Below are 22961 nucleotides of genomic sequence, written 5' to 3' on the forward strand. Positions count from 1 at the left end.
CACCAGGGTTCAATAGAGAGTAGAAGTTAACAGAGAGTTCAGGAACTAGACCAGCGAAAGCATGAATCAATTGTTGAATTGACAATAGAAATCAGCCAATGATCATGCAAGAAATTTGACAGTTATGGCAAAATAAAATTAGAAAATGCCTTAAGTATGTAACTGTATTAAGTAGCATTACACTGCACTGTAATGATTCATTTAGCATATTGCTCCTAAGAGCAAGTTAAATCCAAATTTAGGGACAATGTTATTGCAGTTTGCCATTCATGTAGACTACTGCTATCTGCAGCCTATGTAAAGGTTACAACAGCCAGGACAATTTTGTGCTTATTCCCAACAACTGTACTTAGTGTGCATTTCATCTTTGATTGACCTCATTCTGGAATTACCCCGTGCCTGTTTGATTCAGCTACTACATGTATCATCCCAATTCTGGTATAAACGGAATGTATTCCAAACATCTGAGTATAGAGCGGGTGCCCCATATGGTGCATGACATCTGTAATCGTTAACCGGTGTTCAGACATTTATTTCCTCTAGTTCGTGTAGTGTGATCGTCCGGGTGAGTGTAGTTCTGAAAAGAATTGTTGTTGGTGACTGACGTTTCGACAACCTGAGCGGAAGTCATCTTCAGAGTCAAGTGAATAGTGTTTGTCATTGGATGATGTTTTAAGTCTGGTTCGTTGAACGTGATTGGTCAGTATAGCCATGATGGTATTGGTTGAAAGACTCGTGTAAAGTTTGTCATCATTCATTGGCGGGTTTCGGTTTCGTTTCCGTCATGGATAAGTCGTTTGTAAGGCGCTGGTAGTTGTTGACATCTGTTAAGAGGCGTTTGCTCTAGGTTAGTGTACCAGCTTTCCAGAGTCAGTCGTTGAAAATAGTTTGTACTGTAGGTTAAGCACTGAGCAGAGTCCCAGTCAATGTTGTGGTTTGTCGGTTGATGATGTACAGCAATGTGATTGTTGGCATCACCATTTCTCGTGGCTCGTTTGTGTTCAGTCAGTCTCGTGTTAAGGTTTCTGGCAGTCTCACCAATGTAGGAAGCCTGGCAGTCGGAGCATTTGATCTTGTAAACCGCTCCCTGCCTGTTGTTAGGTTCGTCTCTGTCTTTCACGTTGGTCAGTAAGTGTCGTAACGTAGTTGTAGGTTTGTGGACTACGCGAATGTTGTAGGGCTGTAGGATCCGTGAGATGGTCTCAGAGGTGCTCTTAATGTAAGGTATAGTCACTGTAGTAACAGGTGTAGGGTTCCTGTTCGTAGCGTCAGCTTCAGTAGGTCGGTAAATGTGTCGTCTAATAAAGTCAGCGTTGTAGTTGTTTTTGTGAAAAACACGTTGAAGGTATCTGTTTTCGTCACGTAAGTTGTACGGTGTGTCACAAACTAGTTGCGCTCGTCTCGTCAAAGTCTTTATAGTCGTGGCTTTGCGTGAAGTCGGGTTGTAGGATGATTCGTCAAGTAATCTGTCGGTATGCGTCTGTTTTCTGTACACTGTCGTTGGTAGTTCGTTGTTGTCGCGACTTACCAAACAGTCTAGAAAAGGTAGTTTTCCATTTTCTTCGATCTCTCTAGTAAACTGGATGTCGGCGTTCTGTTCGTTTAGGTGGTTGTGAAAATCGTCAATTTCGCCTTTGTGAACGGCGGTAAAGGTGTCGTCAACGTAACGTAACCAAAGCGGTATCGTTTGTCGGCAAGTTTCAAGGGCGCGTTCCTCCACGTGTTGCATCACAATTTCTGCGACAACAGAAACAGGCGACCCCATGGCTGTTCCATGCAACTGTTTGTAGTGTTTACCGTTGTACTGAAAGTAAGTCGATATAAGGCAAAGGTTCAGTAAGTCCATGATGTCTTCTGTCGGTAACGGCAGTTCAACAGTAGATTGTTGTATAGCGGTCTCGGTACACTGTGATGCCAACTGAAGTGGAATACAGATGAACAGTGATTTCACATCAAAAGACACAAGTTTGTAGTCGTCAGGTATCTGTACTGTCTTGATAGCGTCAATAAAGTTCTCCGTAGATTGAAGTTTACGTCTTGATTTGTCAGTAACAACTACATCAACTACATCAGTTCGGTAAGTACTGTCAGACGAATACGCCAACAACTTTGGTTCAACCACCGCTGCAAAGACCAGGGTCTTGTTCCGGCCGGACTTAAACTTAAGTCTCCGTTGAACACACAAGAGGCCATCCAGATCGTCAAATCCACCTGCAGAAGTCTGGTCAAAGCGCGGATAAAAGACTGATAATGTGAATTGGCCACCGTAACGAGATTCGATAGCTGACGTTTCGAGCGTTAGCCCTTCGTCGGAGCGAATCGAGGATTTGTGGGTTGTGTGTGGTTTAATAATTATATACAGAAAATGGAGCTTCGCTATTGGTTGGTGCATGGTAACGTGGAAAAACAACAGAATAAATTAGTTCAATGAAAAGCGTTCGTTGATACCGTGAGGATTAAGAGTACCGATTTGAAAAATAAATTTTTGTTCTAGAGTTTTGCGGTATTCCGTGCTTCCTTGATGTAGGGAAAGGTCGCAGACTGACATATGTAGCTTAGAATGATTGGGAAGATTAAAATGTCTCGTGACCGGTTTGGATGCATTTTTGTCGTCTTTCTCTACGTAACGAAGGTGTTCTCGGAATCGGTCGCCTAGTCGTCTCCTTGTTTCGTCGATGTATAACTTTTTGCAAAGAGTGCAGGTTATGCAGTAGATGACATTGGCTGAAGTACAGGTGAAATGATCAGTGATCTTGATGGATCGCTTGGGTCCCGATATTTTCTTAACGTTGCGAATGTAAGGCCATGTTTTAAATCGCGCGCGTGCGCATTTAAAAGCTTGATCACTTGTTTGGAATGCACTTCTGACTTCTGACTTGTCGCGTTTGAATGAAATTAATGGAGGTTGCGAAAAGATTCTACCAGTATCGGGATCATTTTGAAGTAATTTAAAGTTTTTTAGAATGATGGATTTTACTACGTGGTTGTGAGGCTGAAATGTGAGGGTGAATGGAATTCTCTCATTATTTTCCTTCTGTGACGTTTGTAGTGCTGACTGTCGATCAATTTGTTGGGCGTGATGATGCCCGCTTGAACAACAGAAGCAGGATAGCCACGTTTGTCGAAGAAATCCCACATTTCCTCTGATTTTAAGGTAAAATCAGAGTCATCACTACAAAGACGACGAAGTCTAAGAAACTGAGAATAAGGAATGGAATTCTTGACACGTGATGGATGTGAAGATGAATACAACAAATAACTATGATAATCTGTGGGTTTGTAGTGCACAGAAGAAAATAGCTCAATGCATCACTGAAGGGGAATCCATCCAGGGATTAAATTATTCCAGAAATTGAATTATCGTTCAAGGGGTTTTATTGAGGTCTGGTCAGAATGGCTACTCTGTAATAATCTGGAATATACTCTTCTTCCAGGACAAGGTCAACCAAACACAGCTTTGTTACTCCTCTGCAACATGATCAGTACACACATCCATTACAAAGTCCGCATGTACAGGTGTATTGTACATGAAGAACACAAACCTCTTAGTCCTGTTGCCAAATCTCCTTTTCTGTCACTGTCTGCTTCTGTGCAATCTGAAGAAGATGGTGAAGCTGTATCTCCATCTGCATCTGATGAGAAGGAGAGATCTTATTACATGGCTGTATGTTTCATTAAAGTGGACAGAAATTGACATGACTTAAAGCTGAGGTTTTAGTAAGGTTTTTTATCGGGAGGGCATCAGGGTATTACATCTAGTACACGAACATTACTTCAATATGGTCTGTTAAATAATGGTCTTTAAAAACAGAATTCAACTGAAACATTCTTAAATACAACCTAACTAGAAAAGAAATGGCTTAAAATGAAGAGAATAGTATTACCATTATTACATAAAGTTAAAAAAGGCTTCTATTTGCGAAAAAGTCTTTTAACATGCATGCTATGTCCTAACATGCAACAGAACGGCATCATGGCATCTCTCACAAGTTTGCTGCATGTTTAGAAGTAAAAAAAAATATATGCAGCAGGTAACAGGTTATAGAGTGGCCTTGTAAGGATTTTCACTATTTTATTCCTTAGGCATCTATCACTAGCATCAATCACTTCGTCAGCTATGCATTGAATAACCAAACTTTATGCAGCATGCTGTCTAATTAAGTTGACTAATTAAGGCACTTATAACAGAGAAAAGAAGCGAGGAGAGGATTAGAATTAGAGAATTAACACTAGGGCATGGAGCTGGGTACACCTATGAATACCCGGCCTTGTAACTCAGTTGGCAGAGCAACCAGGATTTAAATTCGGAAGCCTGACAACATCAAGGAATTTTCCTATCGCTGCCTCGAGTGGTCCTCATTTCATTTCCAGAAGGAAATACATGGGCTTATTAATTAAATGACTAATTTTCACAAGTAGATGTCAAATGTACCTTCAAGGGCTGGTTCTGATGTCTGCTGACTTGATTTACGCTTTGCCTTCTTTAAATTGCCTTGATTACCATAACTTGAACATGGCACTTTACGTTTCTTTCTTATGGAAGAGCCTTTTTTGATCTTCTGTGAAGCTGTAAAAGAAGGAATCAAAAACAGGTTTCTGAATAACAATGACCACTGACAATGACTGTATTAAAGTGCAGTGAATGCTGCTATTGAAAGCAAAGAGTACATAAATTATGAAAATTCCTGTTGCCAGACTGAATAATGATAAAAACCGAAATAACCTAAAGACTTTAGTGGAAGAGTTTACTTGGGGTGGAAATTTAACATACACATTCCATTACATACATGTTACATGCCATTATTAAGAAATGTGCAGCATAATCCTAAATTCTTCCCCACTGCTACCTCAAGAAGAGAAGGAAGATTGGTTAAGGAACTATAAAGCACCACTTAAAGTTAAGGAGTATCAGATCCTACTTCACAGCAGTGTAATCTCTGCATTTAAAAATATTGCATCTGATGGAAACCTCTTGCAGAGTCTGACCTCCCTCCCCTCCTGGGGTCACTGCTGTGCATATCATTGTTGCAGTCAGGCTCACTTCTTATTGCTAAACAGAACTGCTTGTTAGCTTCATCTGTGAATAGATACTGGGTAGCTTACAATTCAGACCTTCATTTCCCCAGTTCCAATCCCATACAGCCACAAAATCAATGTGTAAATTTGCACTATTAAGAAATTCAATTAAAAGGAGTTTGACACAAACATGTTGGATACTTTCTCTCTTTTTTTTCCTTAACACAAACTTGAAGAATTCAGCAGGTGCTGAAGAATCTTATAAAGTTTACAGCAGAACTAGTGGATATACTTTTTTAATTGTGCCCTCAGTTGACAATCAGCTTAGCACACAAATTTACATATTACAGCAAGTACATGAAACAGTCCTACAAAAATATTGCATTTTGAAACTAAAATTGTTTGGTCAAAAAGCCTCAGGTTTACAAAATTTCAGGGCTGAATTAAGGTGGCTGTAATGCCTCCACTCTTCTGCTCTGACGATGTTGCCAAACAGGGTTAGAGTGTTATTACATCAATATAAAATGGTATTCCAGAAAACTAACAAAAATGTAACAGAAAAGTCTTTGAACAGGTTTAATTTTGTTCACAGGGTCTACCCTTAAAAGGTTTTTCCAAAGTTTAAAATACCAGAATTCAAACATCTTATTGCTGAATGATACGTCTTAGTTGAGCCAAAGCTCTAGGCAAAAGTTATGACCCAAAATAATTTCTTACAAATTAGTAAACCCAAAATTATAGTAGGGCCACCTTGATAGAGAGGGAGAGCTAAGTGTACAGTACAAGTAATTATACAATGCAATGTGCCCAGTTCACTATTTTCACAACTTGTTTGCCATAGAAACTTTAATAGCTCTTACAATAAATATACATGTTAAAAAAGCAGTGCTGGCAAATTCCCTGGAGAAGATGGCTGAACAGTCGAGTTTTACTTAACTTTTTTTGACCTAATTGGGGATGACTTTAAGTTGACTGTCTTAATTCTGCATACGAAAATAAACAATTATCAATCTCACAGCGTAAGAGGTGTAATAAGTTTGATACCAAAAGAAGAATCTTCTTTACTAAAACTACAAAACTGGAGACCAATAACTCTCCTGAATGTTGACAGCAAAACTGCTTCTAAAGCTATAGCAAAACGAATTGAACCATTGCCATCATCCTTGATTCACCCAGATCAAACAGGTTTTGTGAAAGGTGGTGAAAATATTAGGTTCATTAGTGCTATAATGGAGCAAACTAAGAAATTCAGTTGCTCTGGTATATTGTCACTAGATTTTCAGAAAGCTTTCGATACTTTAGCATGGTCATGCATAAGCAATGTATTAAAGATGTTTAACTTTGGTGATAGCTTAAGAAATTGGATAAAGGTACTTTATACGGAAGCAGAGAGTACAGTGCTTAACAATGGTTACACAACAAATTGGTTTTCACCATCCACCGGAGTAAGGCAAGGATGTCCACTTTCACCGTACTTGTTAATTCTAACTGCAGAACTAATGTCTAAACAAATTGGGTCAAAGTATTGATTTCCAAGGAATTTCTGTGTTTGAAAAGGAAATTAAAGTCAGTCAATTCTCTGGAAATGCCAACCTTTTTTGTGCCAATCTGTCTTCTGTGGAAAAAGGATTGTAAATTGCAGCAGATTTTGGTGTAATTTCTGGTCTTAAGTTTAATATAAAGAAAACTAAAGTATGTGGCTGGGGAAATGGACAAATGATAAGAACAGGTAGTTACATTTAAAATGGGTTGGTAGGCAAACTAGAATTTTGGGTATTTACTTTTCCTACCACGAAAAGAAAAACAATGAAATGAATTTCAACCTAAAGATAAATAGACTGCAAGCAAAGTTAGATATATGGAGATCACAAGATTTGGTAAAACCATGATAATCAAGGCGCTTGGCGTATCATCTTTAATATATTCAGCTTCAAACATCAATGTCAAGAGAAAACTGTTTTCTTTTCTGGGGAAAAATAAAAGGAACAAAATAAATAAAAAGAGAGGGATTATACCAGAATTATGAAAACAGTGAGCTGCGTATGACAGACTTCGTAACAATGATGAAAGCGTTAAGGTTAGCATGGATTCTAAGATTGTTGCAAAATAGCCAATCAAATTGGAAATTTGCTCCAGATCATCTTTTAAAAACTTATGGAGGACTTTGGTTTCTTTTGACATGTAGAGGACTTTGAAAATTTGCCCCTATTTTACAAGGACATCCTACCGTATTTTCATGAACTAAAGACTCTTTATGGATGTGACGTGGGAGATACACTCTTATTTAATTATGAGGAAATTTGTATTGAAGGTAAAACTTTTTTCTGGAAGGGATGCTTTACGAAAGGCATTAAAAGAATTAAAAATCTTTTAGATGAGAAGGGGCAAGCCCCATCCTTTCTGATCTTTCAGCACAAATATTCATTGAAGAATACTTCCTTCCTTCATTATTACCAAGTTATTTCTGCTATTCCAGGTCACCTCCTGACAAAAGCAAAATCCAAGGATTTAACATCTGAAAGTGTTAGTCATGAGGACCCAGAATCCTTCTGTCTAACTGAAAATGTAAATATAAATTTGCCTAAGGCAAAGTCAAAAGACTTCTTATTGGCTAATTATTCATCGGAAATACAATGATCAGCATGGAGGCCCAAAGCGATGGAACAAAACTATTACAGAAGACAAAACAAACTGGCGAAAGATATTTAGATCGGCAAGACATCTAACTAACTTTCTCTTTCAATTTGAGGCCAATAGTTTAGTTTTCCACTTGGGCATACCCAAAAGGCAAACTTTAACTTAGAAAAAGTTAAAATCCTGTAGTGTATCATTTTCTTTTGCCTTTACCCATTTTCTCTTTGTTTTCTCTTTTGCCGACTTTGTTGGTCTTTAGCTTTCTTTAAAAAATTTCCACCAAAACAATACGGAAAGTGGTCAATTTTTTCAACTCAAAGTGTCTATGATGCAGGAGGGTAGATCAATTTTTTTCTTTTTAGAGGAACTTTTGCGGGTTTGAAAGGCTTCCCCAGTTTATCAGCTGATGATCAAAAGGTGATGAAGTCACAAATGCTGTCACGACCAATAAGCTCCCTCAAGGCCTGTAGTTTTGGTCAGTTTATGAGTAACCGGTTAAAATCAGTTAGATAATAACAAAATCTCTTTTTAGAGGTAAGCTTTACTGCATGTTCTACGGATTGTATTTTGATTCACCTTTCAGGCTCATTAAAACATGCCATAACTATTCAAATCTATTTAAGCTTATGCTCAGTGCAATTAATGAAACATTCAGTAATCTCTCGTTAGTGAACTTCAATCATTTGATTGATTTCATTTGGGTCTGGCAATAAATCATATCACAATCTAACTCATTCAAACAATTTGCCAGTCAAACACATTAAATGTTCAATAATTGAATGTTTATTCAATCAATCGTTAAATCATAAACCAAGCATCACAATTATCACAAAAAATCAATTGAATGATTGCATTTCAATGTTTTTCACATCAAAGCAGAGTTTTTTATATGGTGGTTTAATTCATCTGGGTCTTGTATAAAAACCTTTATCTAGTATTAGAAAGGCAGTTTTGTTTACCATACTATCCATGTTTTGCACTGTAGAATGACACAACAGTGAAAATCAGACTTAAATTTATGTATGAACTGACATTCAACTCTTTCTGCAGAAGCAAGCTGTCCAGACATTTGCTCTACTTCATTTCACAAGTACACGCAGGAAATATCCATTAAAATTCACACCAGTTGATATGCAGGTAATATCATATAACATCACATTGTGACCTGTGAACAGGAAATATCAAAAGCATGATACATGTAGTTGATAGAACAAGGTTCACAACTTCAAGAGTAAACAAATTTGTTCTGTCATCAGAAGTCATCAGCACAATGACCCCACCCAGGGTATAAACCCAGCCTGCTTGATCCAGCCTACAAACTGAAGCCCATTAGACCTAACAATTACTTTAATAATGTAGAAAATAATTACCATTAATGTAACAGAACTTCACCGCCAAGTCTTGTCGCTGAACTAGTTTATGATTTAACCCATCACACAAAGCCTGGTATGTTGCAGCTAAACCTTCCTTTTGTCTCCAGTGCTTTAACATGTAGTATCCCCTTTCAGACAGTTGGTCATGACCTCGATTTATTTCTTGAAGTTTTGCATCATCAATGTCTAAGCGACGTCCTAGCTTTATCCACTGTTCCACAATTTCAGCACTAGGCTAATACCATTAAGACATCATGGTAGGTAGATTGACAGTGTATGGAAATTGCGCTCTTAAGCTGGCGCTTTGAAAGAAAACCCCATCAACCTATACATTTTCTGAAAGCTTAATGTAATAGTTATAGAATACAATCATATCTTTGAAATTTTCTAAAAAATTATTGTCGCAGTGGGATTAAAAGAAATACCCAGAAACACTGCTTCCCTTAAACTGGTTTGCTTACACACGTGAATTATCGGAGCGGCGCGATTAACATCTGAAATGTTTCCTCACACAACACCCTCAAAAAGGGTGTCAGCGATTTTCCAGATGTGGGTTGGGTTTTTTTCTACACCCTTCTAAAGTTTGATATTTTCCATGTGGACGTTTCCTTCTACTAAAGAGTCCATAACTTTGAAACGGAAGCGAAATTAAACAAAGCCCAACACCCTTCTTTTGGAGGAGGCATCCTGGAACGTACCTGCCAATTTTCAGCCAATTCCATCAGAAGACGCCAACAAATGAATTAAAAATGTTTATCCTTATATGCAGTTTTATTTTGCCGAGAAAAAGATGAAAAACCTTTTATGAGATTGGTATGATTAGATGTTAAAAATCCCCTCCGCACTGACAGATGTCGGCATGGGTCAGTTTATGACAACAATGGCTTATGCCAACTTGAAATAAACAGACATCTACAATTCTGGCACGGAAACCTGTCGCAGTAAAATCATCCAAGAAGCGAGAAATAACAAGAGCTTTATACAGGTTTGTATTTAAACTGCTGTGATTTCTTTTGCTTAGAAGATTTCGTCAGCGGCATTGGTGTTATGTTGCTGACAAGCTTAGGCTTCTTCATTCTCCAGGCATTGCTTGAAACCATGCCTCCTGAAGCCAAAAAAGGAAATCGCGACATCTTCATCTGCGCTTGACTCTATTGTTGTAGAAGTTTTGGAATTTTGTCCATTCTCCAGCAACAGGATTTGGTCTGTTGTAGAAGTTTTTATTAAGCCTGAACTCGTTCCTTAAGAGTCACTGATAGGAAATAACGAGAATGGCTGGCCTGGTTCGAAAAAACCGAAAATCCTGAAACTTAGCCTAAAGAACGCTTTTAGGGAACTACTTTTGAAAATGTTTTTCCGATTTTCCAGGAATTTAAAGTCTTTGAGAAATTTGGAAAAAACGAAACTACAGCTTTTTGCCTCATTAAATATGCAAAAAATATCTGGAAAATTGACAAAGTTCTCGGTATTTGCATTGAAACAGTTTACAAAACTAGAACATGGGGTAAACTTAGCATTAGAGCTTTACTGTTCTTCTATCTAACAATAGGAAGTTTTAAATTTTTCAAGCATTTTGAAGGATTTCGTCGAATGTCGAAGAATTCCCTTTTCAAGCCCCTATGAAAACTGCAGAAAATGCATAGTTTTACGGGCTTAAAACACATCTTGGTATGTCCAATATGGAACCAAAGCAAGTACTGTGCAAAAGTGTGTCGTTTCTACTATAATAATACAGAAAAAAATTTCTGGACAACTAAGGTTCACAAAGGCAAAATGAAAAAGTTCGCAACAGTCTCTTCTCAAATTTGCATCATGCGGTATATTCAAAGAACTCTATTGTTGAGCCCTCTGGTCTGTTTTTGTTCCATTTGTGGGCCATGCTTTGTGGGAAATATACAAAAATAGAGTTGATCCATGTCATTATTACAACATTGTTTTGACATTTCACGCAAGGTACATAAAACTATAGAAAAAGCCCAAAATATAAGTTCAAAGTCACATAGATTAAACAGGCTACATGTATTACGTGACTGGCGTCACATAATATATATTTTCAATAAGCTGCAATTGGAATTTCTAGATTATTGAGGTTTAGACACTTGCTTATAATAGAATCATATCAGGGTTTGTCTTTCCCGTCTATCTACACACTCAATTAGTCTGCAAATATTCGAAAGGAGACTGGTCTTTAAAGTAAATTTTAGCATGTGTTTCGATTTTGATGCAGACATATATTTATTTATAAAGGCATCTTGCAATAGGTACAAGCACACATTGCATGCCTATTTTCCCCCTTGCTAGAAAAAAAAACAATTTTTTCATGTTATGTACCTTCATCATTAAATGTTGAATCATCATCATCATCTGTTTCATCTGCTTCTGTATGTTGGTAAAAAAAAAGATTGACATTTTAACCAGGAGAAGTCGTTAACTTATAAAACCTACCAGCTTCTCAAACTGATTCTAAACGTGGGTAAATCGAAAAAGCCACAAGTAGAGAAAGAATAAAATTTCCTGCTTCCCGAATACAGAGTAATAAGGCTGCTCTTAAGTAGCTTTACTTCTTATTACACTCATGACAAAACCAAAAATGATCTTCATGATGAAAAAAACTTTCCGTACCATTTATCCCGTTTCCAAGATTTTCAGAATTTTTTATTGAATGGAAAGCGCCCTTAGTTACACATAGACTGTCTGGTAATCAGAGGTCTGATCAAAGGAATTACTTGACTTACTACTGAACAATGTGATTGTCAAGAACCAGAGCAGAATTTAAACTCATATACATGTATACTAAATAAATTTCAAACAGTAAGGATATGAAGATCTCCATTAGAAAGAGTTTTCCAGTTCTGCTATTTCTCAATAACATTATGGTACCAGAAATGATCATTACCATGAAATTCTTGGCTTGTTTTAAAACTAACCTTTGGCTGAATCTTTCCCAAGGAACATTTTGCATGCTTTATACTCCTCTTCTGAGATTGTTGTTTTAAGCTGCAACTCTTCAAGGCTCAATTCTGTCAAGATCTCTTCCGTAACAAAACATCTTTGAACCACTTCACCAAGATGACCAGACAAATAATCCACCCACAAGCTCTCCAGGATCTGGAGTGAATCACACTTCACTGTTATCAGCAAACTTCCAATACTAACACCAGTAATAATGAGTCGCATTTCTTTCATGTATGCCAAAAAGCTATTTAAGTCATCCTCGTTGCTCAGTGGTGTAGCCTTCAGGTACCTGCGAGCAATCAAACCCAATAATTTTTCCGTAGATGCTTGGAGAGCTTCATTTTCTGCTTGCATACATGTATATTCTGATGGCACAGGTACTGCAGATGTCTCCTTATGCTCACCATCATTAGATACTACTGATTCTGTTGTTGAAACAGGAGTTCTATCCTGTGTGTTGTGTTCTGCAGGTTTCGTGGCATACACATCAATCCTTAAATTGACTGAAGCTGTTGATTTAAAACAGTATTCAAAATCCATATAGTTAGTTTAAAACAATCTCATCCTAATCATGCAGAGACAACTTTTCGTTTAAATTTTAGGCACAAGAATCTCACAGGCCAAGCCTAATCTGAAGGTCTGTGCTGTCCAGTCACTTCCACTCAAAGCTGACTGGCTGAGAATCAATGATAAGCAGTCTCTAACTGCACATCCCAAAAAACACAGACCTGGTCAGAGTCTGTGTTCTTCTGCTGACTAAAGATAAACTAGCTCTTGGGAAAGGCCTGAACTTTTATTGGTTATGTTTTGCCTTTGTATCAAAGTCCTTGTTTTGTAAGTGCAAGTCAACAGACAAAATCAGCTAATATATAAATAAATGCCAAATAATTATACTACTACAAGGTATATCTACACAGTGCAGGTGTCTGTACCTTATTTATTAAAGGGCATTCGACACCCTTCTGCGCAAGTGCTGCAATTTGATTTCTTATCCAAGGAACAGTTTTCAAAGTTGATATTTGTGAGAAAAATCCTTCTCCATTGACCTTGTGAGGTGTGAGAAAATAGTAATACCGATATAATAATAATAATAATGATAATAATACTACTACTAATAATAATACTAATAATAATAATAATAATAATAATAATAAAAGTTATACTGATATGGAAGAACTGTATCAATAGTCATCTATGAAAGATTTAAACGGCATATGTTGTGCTTTGAGTTGAATACCGTCAAGAAATATGATGTCCTCGAGCTGGGGTTTTCAAAGCAGCTAGAGACGAAAGCCACTTTCGTCCTGTAGCCATCTTGTTTTGAAGAAAAAAGAAAAAAAACTAAGAAAAGATGGGAGGACGAGTATCGGAAACTTTATATAGCTACACATGTGTAAGTTGGAAGAAAGTAAAGTGCATGGGCTTGTATTAAACTTACACAGCCTTCACGCAACATAAACATGATACATATTCTTTACAGACAAAAGGTCAAAAGCCAGCAGATAAAGAGGTTTTCAAACGGCACATGAAACTCCAAGCTGACTTGCAGCAAATTTGGGTGACACGCGTGTTATTACAATTTCTGTAGGTTAAAGAAATGGTGTCGATCAAGACCACACATGTACTTTATTGTGACAATGGCCAATACCAGTTCTGCGATGTCAGATGGTACTCTCGCCGAGGGCAACTTTGTTCAAAGTGACGACCCGCACTACAGTTACAACAAGTAGGTCGCTGTCTTGGTAGTTGGTAATTGTATCTGGTACCTGGTGTTCGTCGAGTGAGGTTGTTAATGCAGGCTTCTAAACGTTGGTCTAGAAATTCCATCGCATCACTAGGGGTGGTGAATGGTAAATACGAGTCTTTGCGAGACAGTGAGACAAGTGTTTTTTTCTGCGAGCCTGAGACATTTGAAGAAGCTAGTCATAAAAGGGGATAAGTGACGATTTTGGTTGCTTTTCTTTTTTCTTGCTCCAAATTAGCTGAATTTTTGCATGTGGTCTTCAATGTAATAGAAAAACGTGTTCCTGTATTTTTGCCACTGGTTTTTGCTTCGCTTTATAAAGACGCTGCTAGGAAAACCGAGTGGTTTTTTGCATACGGAATATCCCGAAAATGAAGCAAAGTTTAGCGGAAAAACTACGGGACATTGCTAAACATACCTCAACAAAACTCTATGCGAAATTTGGAGCGTTTTCGACAAAGTTCACTTTTGATTAAAATACCTAACGCCCTTTTCCTGCCGAAGCTGCAAATAAACGAAGCCGGGCCTTTGTTATGATAAACAGAGCCGATCCTTTGTTATAATAACCAAGCCAAGCCTTTGTTATAAGTCGAAGTCTCGCCTCGGTTTATCATAACAAAGGATCGGCCCGCCGCGACCGCGGGGACTTTGATCTCACTTAGAAAGCAGCCAAATGTCAATTTCACGCAACGTATCAACTCAAAAATGTTAATTTTAGGTCAAAAAAGGTTTAAATGTTGATTTCACGTTAACGCGTGACGACAAGGAGGTTGATTTCACTTAGAAACCAGCAAAATGTCAATTTCACGCAATGCATAAGCTTAATGATGTTGATTTCAGGTCTAAATACGGGTTAAAATGTTGATTTCATGTTAACGCGTGACGGCAAGGAGGTTGATTTCAATTAGAAACCAGCAAAATGTCAATTCCACGCAACGTATAAGCTCAAAAATGTTGATTTCAGGTCAAAAAAGGTTTAAATGTTGATTTCACGTTAACGCGTGACGGCAAGGATGTTGGTTTCACTTAGAAACCAGCAAAATGTCAATTTCACGCAGCACATAAGCTCAATGATGTTGATTTCAGGTCTAAATAGCTTAAAATGTTGATTTCGCGTTAGCGCGTGACGGCAACGATGTTGGTTTCACTTAGAAACCAGCAAAATGTCAATTTCACGCAGCACATAAGCTCAATGATGTTGATTTCAGGTCTAAATAGCTTAAAATGTTGATTTCGCATTAACGCGTGACGGCAAGGATGTTGGTTTCACTTAGAAACCAGCAAAATGTCAATTTCACGCAGCGCATAAGCTCAATGATGTTGATTTCAGGTCTAAATAGGTTAAAATGTTGATTTGACGTTAACGCGTGACGGCAAGGAGGTTGATTTCTCTTAGAAACCAGCAAAGTGTCAATTCCACGCAACGTATAAGCTCAAAAATGTTGATTTTAGGTCAAATAAGGTTTAAATGTTGATTTCACGTTGACACGTGACGGCAAGGATGTTGGTTTCACTTAGAAACCAGAAAAATGTCAATTTTACGCAGCGCATAAGCTCAATGATGTTGATTTCAAGTCTAAATAGGTTAAAATGTTGATTTGACGTTAACACGTGACGGCAAGGATGTTGGTTTCACTTAGAAAACAGCAAAATGGTAGGAGCCCATGATGGGCTCCTGAAAATGGTAATTTCACGCAACGTATAAGCTCCAAAATGTTGATTTCAGGTCAAAAAAAGGTGTAAATAAAAATAAAATGAAACAAATAAACATTTCAACAAGCACTTTTCCAAATATGGCAATGTCTTCAATGACTAAAAAATCACGAGATAAAACATAGTTTTCAACAAACGCGATCGTAGCTTTATGTCACGCACCGCCATAACTTCCAAGTTCAAAATGCGCTGGTACCTCTTATGCCTGATGAGGATAACAACTTTGGTGGCTGTTTAGTTTTGGATTTAAGAATTTGATGACTCCACGTGAAAATGCTCTATAAATAGGGCTGACAGATTAACAGATTAACCCTTCTGCGCAACGTACGGGTCTCCATACATCTGCATGTCCCCTGATCCCAGAAGCTCAAAACACTACAAATCATGCCGATTTGAAATAAAATCAACGCAAACTGTATCACATATCTGTTACAATCCATCGCCACTTGCTGGCCATTATTATGTTTAAATCTAGTTACCAGTTCGAGAAAGGTCCGCGGAACATAATCGCAATGCATGCCGGGAAGGGTCTTTACACCTCGTGCGCGGGAAAACATGGCGGTCGATACAAGACAAACTCTAAAACCAGTTCTCGCTTTCCAAACTTTGATGCTAGCAACGCTTGGCAAATGGACCACAACTCACCAGAGGGTATTTTTCTTGGGCAGGAACTGCTCTTGGACTTTGCTATCTGGCTCGATCCGACTTCGAACGCCGATAACACGATTACGGTATATCAGCTGCCTTCGAAGTTTCAGAACACATTTTGATTCTTTAAAACGTGCTGATGACTTACGGGTTTATCGAGGCTTTATGATGCCTCTCAACCACCAGGTAGGCATACAAGGTACTTTAAAACAATGCTTAAGATATTAGTTGACAGAGCTCTAATGCGGCACATCTCTTTTTTGTTTGATGGCATTTCGTTTGACGCTCGATCGATTCACGTGTTGTGTTCACGTCACAATAACCGGTGTAAACAATCCGTTCCCAGATTTCCGCTCTATATGCTGTGGGATTCGGTTTTGACTTCATACACTATAAACAGTCTGCCTGTTTGCTGTTCAACAAATAAACTCCTAAAGACGGCTAGGAAAAGCCAAGTTTTTTGCCTACGTTTTAACTCGAAAACAAAGCAAAAACCAGCGACAAAAATACAGAACCACGTTTTTCTATTACATTGAAGACCACATGCAAAAATTCAGCTAATTTGGAGCAAGAAAAAAGAAAAGCAACCAAAATCGTCACTTATCCCCTTTTATGACTAGCTTCTTCATTTGATCGTAGGTAGTTACTCTTTGCCCTGGTGTTATTCCTGAAGTTACCTCACAGACCTGTCATGGTAGAATTTTTGCAGCTCCTTCCTCTCCTCAAGACTGAGGACAACAACTTTACTCAAGGCGTCTCCGGGAATTTTCCTTGGGAAGTTGTTCTGGATTGCTTGACCAAGGAGTAGTTCAGCAGGTGATGGCAGTTTGTCATCAATGGGTGTGGTTCTCAGGCACAGGAGGGCCATGTCAGGGTCTCTGTGGGTGGTGTTTGGTTAGAGAAGAGCAGCTTTAACTGATTTTACTTGGCTCTCAATAAAACCATTGCTACATGGATAGTGTGGGGAGCTTGTCAAATGCTGGAAACCTTAATAATATCTTCTTCTTCTTCAACCCAGTTCTCTTGGAAAATCTTGGAATGCTTGACCATTGTAGTGGGGCCCATCATCAGATCTTCCTACCTTGGGAATCCCCTGCTCGCTGAAAAACTGTCTCAGCATTTTGACTATTGTGTAGCTGTTGCCTTGTCCCCGAGTCTATCTTTTTGTCGAGGGTCGAGGGTAGAGGGTAATATTATTTTTTTCTGGGTTTGTTGTTTTACTCCTTGCTGTAGGCTTGATTTCCGCCGCTCAGTCGAGTCCGGTCTACATGTTCTTCCTTGATTTGGTTAAATGTAAATATATCACAGACCTGATTATTTATCTATAACGTTTATAACATTCAAAGTCCAGTTTTTCATGTGACTTCATCACGCTGGATGCTTTGGCCGATGTACTAATGCCATCAACTTTTGAATGGCTATCCGTGTAGAAATAAATCTAAACATTAAGTTTTGCAGTTGTAATTTCTTCAACAAAAAAACAACACAGGGATAACAGAATGTGGTTCGCGTTAATATTTGTATTGAGAGTGACAATGTTGTGTCAAGTGTCTCACTCGCTTCGAATTTCACATTTTTAGCTTCAAATTTTTCACTGTGGAAAACAAATGACAACGCCTTCCCTGGCTTTGTTTGTGTACCTTTTTCTCTATGTCGCTGTAGTCATTTAGGTCATGTTACTACCGATGGGATTTCGTGAAGTGTTGGCTTCATTGTTTTCCAGTGTTATTGACAGGCCACAATAAGAAATATTCCTCTGCCATTTATCAAACAGGAACTGTAGGTGAAATCTGGAGGCGATGGAAGCTTTGGAAGCAAATTTACGGCTATTTTCTTCCTTCGGTAAATTCGCTGTTAAAAAAAAATATCTGTGCATTTTGTGATCTAAATTACCACTTTCCTTCGGTAAACTTGCAGGGCTTTGCGATTGGTCACGATGAAAAATATCTGTGAGATTTGTGAGCTTATTCACCACGTTTAAAGGATGTAGCTTGGCTAGAAGACGCTCAGTTTATCTTTCTAATTTTCCATACATTTGTCTGTAAATTTGGCCGCATGGACGCGGCTCGCGGGAAAAAAAATACAGACAAATATATGGAAAATTAGAAAAATTAACTGCGCGTCTTCTAGCTAAGCTACGTCCTTCAAACTTGGTGAATACAATCTTCCACCTAGTACTTTATACCTAGTCAGAATGAATGATAGGAAATAAATAGAGGAATTTAAAACACACTAAACGTATTCATGGAGAAACTTTTTAAATTTCCTCTATGTGTTTATTCAAAGAACTATTTTCACTCGGGAGAAAGCCAGTTCAAATCCAGTTCTATTTTCACGGTGGCCGTTTCTAATGCTGCTATTTCCCTTTTATTCTCCTGAAACTCCTGTTTTTCATCTGGATGCCAACTCAACTATCCACAGAAAAACACTGACTCACATTTTGCCATTCGGCAGGTGCGAACTGTGTGATTTCTTTCATGACAATTAAGCTTACTTAGCGTTGCCTGGTATTTCCAAGCGTGGAAGCTGCGTCTCTTATCTTGGCAGAGCTTTAGTCAAGTTCTTATCTTTTAGCGCTTGCTTCCTTAAATTTAAACTTTAATTCTTGCCTCTTTTCAGGGGCACCCAACCACCGTTTTCTCTCAAATGCTTTTAAACGCTGTTTTAAGCTATCTGAAGTACTTTTAAAGCTCTGTAGGTTAATTTTAAATTGCACTAAAAAAAAAATTTATCTGTTCGGTTACTCTAGGGGAACTTGAGTATTCTCGAATTTATTAGGGCTTTTTTGTCCATTCCCTGAAAACCTTAGGTCTTATCGCCTTTCCAAAAATGATAGCTGACTTTTTTTCGGTACTCCAAACGACATTTTTTACACTTCGAAAACAACAGACATTAAATTTCTCATATCACGAAAGTTCCAGGTGACAATTCTCTTCAGAAAATCAGTGGGGATTAAAGGCCTTCCGAACAGATAAGTTACCGAAATGATCCATTGGGTGCCCCTGTCTTTTCCTCGATGAACCTTTCACATTGGCTAAGTAACTGACGCCTGCTTGTCGAAAGAGAAACGTCGCTTGTTTTCGGTACTCGATACTCGTCCGCATCATTGTTCAGTTCAGCCCGACGTGGAGACCTTTTTTCGTGCAGGAGATTTTAAATTTGATTCAGGGCTTTGTAACTGCTGTGTTGATGCTGTATGATGTTTCAAGCTGCTATTTCTCTCTCAGGCGTTGTTAGCCGAGCAATCATGTTCAAGACTAGTCTTTTGTTACCTTTTGTGGCCTTCAGGGAGAAAATGAAGATCATCTTCAGCTAGATACCGTGCGGACAATGTTGAGGTGAACCCTTTCTTCCTTAATTCCCTGGGATATTGTAAAAGATCACAGTCGACATCCGACAGAAATTCCTCTCTTGATTTCCTATAATTCATTCTGATTTTCAAAACTGCAAAAGACAAAATGCCCGTACGCGTTGCTGACTTTGCCCCTCTTCAAGTGTTTGCGGAGTGGCGCCAAAATGTTCCCAAGTGGGCGGGTAAACTTTGAAGTTTAATTGTCAAAACTTTGAATTTTGATTGACCCGCAGTTACAAGCGATGGTAAGACCTTTTTTGAACATTTCCTCCACTGGGACCTTCCTTTGTAATAGCTAGTAGTTACAGTGTAGTTACAGCATGTATTTCAGAAAATTTATTGAGAAGTTCGACTGATCGTGTGACAGGAAGTCATGCCAACATTTTACCAAATTAGATTTGATGTCAATGACAAAGCAAACACACTTCAATGTAGTGAATGGGCTTGACAAGCCTCCGATTCACGACTCCTACGATTTGTGACATTTGAAAAAAAAGCTCAGAAAAAAAAATTATTACTCTCGACCCTCAACCCTCGACCCTTGACATGTGACCCTCGACCCTTGACCCTCGACAAAAAGATAGACTCCTTGTCCCCTTGGTATCTGCCCAACAAATGGATACTTTGAGTGATAATCAGTGACTACTAGGTACTCTGAACCCTTTAAGGTAAAGAGGTCTGTGCCAATCGTATGCCATGCCCTTTGTGGCATCTCTGTGAGGATCAGGGGCTCTCTTTGCTGGCTTGGCTGTAGCTCCTGGCAAGTGCTACATGTCTTGGTTATCTCATCTATGTCTTTGTTTAGCCCTCTCTAGTATACAGACATCCTGGCCCTGAGCTTTGTCTTCTCAGTTCCTTGGGGTGCCGCATGGAACTTTGTCAAGATCTCCTTCTGTAGTACAGTGGAGATAATGATGCGGTGACTTTTCATGGCTATCCCATCTTCGACAGCGAACTCATCACGAAAGGGCCAATAAGGCTTTAAGGGCACTGGGACTTGCTGGATGGTTGACAGCCAACCAAACTGGATCATTTCCTTCAGTGCATTGAGCTCTGGGTCTGACGCAGTTTGTTCTCTGATTCTCTGCAGAATGTTGTTACTGAATTGAGGGTGGATGTCGTGCACTTGGACATTCATCCTAGGGATGGCTTCTTTTTCTTCTGGTGATAACCAGGAGAGTGCATCTGTGCTTTTGATCCTCTTGCCTGGTTGGTAGCGGATGACAGAGTCATATGGCTGCAGTCTCAGTGGCATCCTCTGAAGACGTGGGGGTGCGGCTGTCAAGTGTTTTAGGTGAATACTCTCAAGGGGCTGGTGGTCAGTGTTGACAGTGAAACTGTGACCAAACAGGTAAGTGTGAAACTTCTCACACCCATACACCACAGCAAGTGGTTCTCGTTCAATGTTTGCATATCTTGTTTCCACATCAGTGAGTGCTTTGCTTGCAAAAGCAACAGGCTTGTTTTCTTGTAAGAGTGCTGCGCCCAGGCCTTTCAGCAAAGCGTCAACCTGTAAGGTGATCTCCTTCTTTGGATCAAAGTAGGTTAGAGTGACTTCACTACTGTTGGAGTCCTTGACTTTGTTGTAGGCTTCTTGGTGTGCTGGGATCCAGTCAAATTGGTGTCTTTCCTTTAGGAGCTCTCGCAGTGGGGTTTGTAGTTTGCCAGACCTAAGAACATCTGCAGTTCTTGGCCACTGGTTGGAGCTGACATTTGTTTCAGTGCTGAGATTTTCTTTGGATCCGGCTGGATCCCACCTTGGCTACAGACAACACCGTAAAATCTGATTTTCTCCTGCTTCACAAAGCATTTATCAGGGTTCAGTTTCAGGCCTGTATCTTGGCATCGTCTTAGCATACCACGCACATTGCGGTCATTTTCCTCACTAGTTTTTCCAAAAACTACGATGTCGTCTGCATTCCTGCCACTCCTCTACAGCCCTCAAATGATTTGTCAATTTTGGTCTGAAGGATGTGTTGTGACATTTTTAGCCGAAAGGGCATGTGGTTGAATCCTCTGAAAGGGGAGTTGTATGATCAGTTGTATGTGGTGAGGTAACTGGACTCCTTGTCAAGAACAACGTTCCAGTGCCTGCACTTAGCATCAACAATGGAGAAAACTGTAGCTCTGGTCAATTTGGGTAGGATCTCTTCTAGCGTGGGGGTAACATGGTGTTCTCTCTGGATGGCTGCATTGAGATCTTTGGGGTCTAGGAAGAGTCTTAACCTCCCATTTTGTTTCTGTCGGTAGACTAGACTGTTAACCCAGGGTGTAGGTTCACCTTATATAGCATTCACTTTTGATGTCGTCTTTGAGGCTGATTGGCACGCATCATGGAGCATGAATCACTGGTGGAACATTGGGGTTGACTGTAATGTGGTACTCTCCTGGAAACTTCCCGATTCCATTAAAACACTCAGGGTATTGTGTAATCAGATCCTGCTTGTCTCTCAAGAGGATGGTTTCCTTGGCTTGCTCAAGAGTCGTGTCCTTTTGGCATCCATGACTGCTGGTGTGGGGATGTTGTGTCTGTATAGCATAATTGAACTGTAGCAGATTCAGGTCAGTGGAGGTTGGCCGGTCAATGATTGCTGGACGTGGGATGTCAGTGACGTAAAAGGGTGTGAGTGTGCTCTCTTTCACGTAAGTGCAGGGTATGGTGACTATGCCATGGTGTTGGATTTGCGAGCCTCCATAGGCACTGAGCACAACATTCGAGGACAACAGTGCACTGGGTTTGAGTTTACCATTGTTGTCTACTTGATGTGGGTACATTTCACGATAAAGCCTCATGGGTAGTATGTTGCCCTGGGCCCCAGTGTCAAGCTTGGCTCTTAGTGTGGTCTTCCTGTTATCGCTCTACACCAGGTTTACTTGAATGCATACAAATACTTCATCTTGACTTGGCTCTGGTGCCCCATGTGTTAAATTTGCTACGGTAACTGATTCAAAAACAATGGAGTCAAAGGAAGTTGGAGCTGCAGAATCTCCTGAATCTTCTATGGCATGAATCCGTTGTCTGCGGGACTTGGATTGACAGACTTCTGCAAGTGGTTTAATTTCTTAGAGTAGAAGCATGTCTGGCCACGTGCTGGGCATTTGGCTGACGCATTGTGAGGGCGGCCACAGTTCCTGCAAGTTTTCAATCCCCTGGGAGGCTTGAAGGATGGAGATGGCTGATTTTCTCTGACTTTGACTGAGTTTGTTCCGAAGACTATTCGGTCTCCTATCATTTCTTCTGGGTCTTTGAAATTGCAATCTTGGGCTAGAATTCGTAATGCCGTGATGAATTTCTCTGCCATTTCTGATGAGTCTTGGACTTGACTGTGGAATTTGAACCTGGCGAAAACAGGATTTGCTTTGGGACTTGCGTGACTCTCAAAACATTCGTAGTATGTTCCTAATTTCTTACAGTCATCATCGGAGATGTCAGACCACGTGTTGTAGATATCCCTTTCTTTCTGACCGACCCAGATGAGCAAATAGCTGCATTTCTCTTCTTCTGTTCCAGATTTGAGAGGTCCTG

At 39.3% G+C, this 22961-nt stretch overlaps 1 protein-coding gene across 1 annotated transcript in view; it reads right to left on the reverse strand.

Moving 5' to 3' along the window:
* LOC145491344 (uncharacterized) overlaps window positions 1–22961 on the reverse strand; it is a 515242-nt gene that overhangs the window by 485905 nt on the left and 6376 nt on the right. The window contains exons 3-6 of the mRNA XM_081470516.1: window positions 11951–12487; window positions 11355–11402; window positions 4433–4567; window positions 3543–3632 (exon numbers count right to left, since the gene is read on the reverse strand). Coding sequence (XP_081326642.1) covers window positions 3543–3632; window positions 4433–4567; window positions 11355–11402; window positions 11951–12487 — 810 coding nt within the window. The remainder of the gene's footprint in view (window positions 1–3542; window positions 3633–4432; window positions 4568–11354; window positions 11403–11950; window positions 12488–22961) is intronic.

This window comes from Orbicella franksi, chromosome 6 (genome assembly GCF_964199315.1).
Source record: "Orbicella franksi chromosome 6, jaOrbFran1.1, whole genome shotgun sequence".
NCBI lineage: Eukaryota > Metazoa > Cnidaria > Anthozoa > Scleractinia > Merulinidae > Orbicella > Orbicella franksi.